Source organism: Myotis brandtii, unplaced genomic scaffold (genome assembly GCF_000412655.1).
Source record: "Myotis brandtii unplaced genomic scaffold, ASM41265v1 scaffold334, whole genome shotgun sequence".
In the NCBI taxonomy this organism is placed as follows: Eukaryota; Metazoa; Chordata; class Mammalia; order Chiroptera; family Vespertilionidae; genus Myotis; species Myotis brandtii.
This window is the reverse complement of record NW_005362885.1, coordinates 1,079,748-1,079,982: the sequence shown is the minus strand read 5'-3', so window position 1 is coordinate 1,079,982 and position 235 is coordinate 1,079,748. Positions and strand designations below refer to the sequence as shown.

The 235-nt window shown below is 70.6% G+C and overlaps 1 protein-coding gene across 1 annotated transcript in view; it reads left to right on the top strand.

The window, feature by feature from the left end:
- Positions 1-235, top strand: part of AGRN (agrin) — a 53,231-nt gene that overhangs the window by 43,091 nt on the left and 9,905 nt on the right. The window contains exon 16 of the mRNA XM_014543786.1: positions 25-178. Coding sequence (XP_014399272.1) covers positions 25-178 — 154 coding nt within the window. The remainder of the gene's footprint in view (positions 1-24; positions 179-235) is intronic.

Genomic DNA, 235 nt, shown 5'->3' with positions numbered 1-235 from the left:
CCTGGTCCTGCAGGCTTGTGCCAGTGTAACCCCCACGGCTCCTACGGTGGCACCTGCGACCCGGGCACCGGCCAGTGCTCCTGCCGCCCGGGTGTGGGGGGCTTCAAGTGTGACCGCTGTGAGCCCGGCTTCTGGAACTTCCGTGGCATCGTCACCGACGGCCGGAGTGGCTGCACCCGTGAGTGAAGAGCCCCCCGGTCGGTCCTCAGCGGAGCCCCCCTGCCCGTCCCTGACG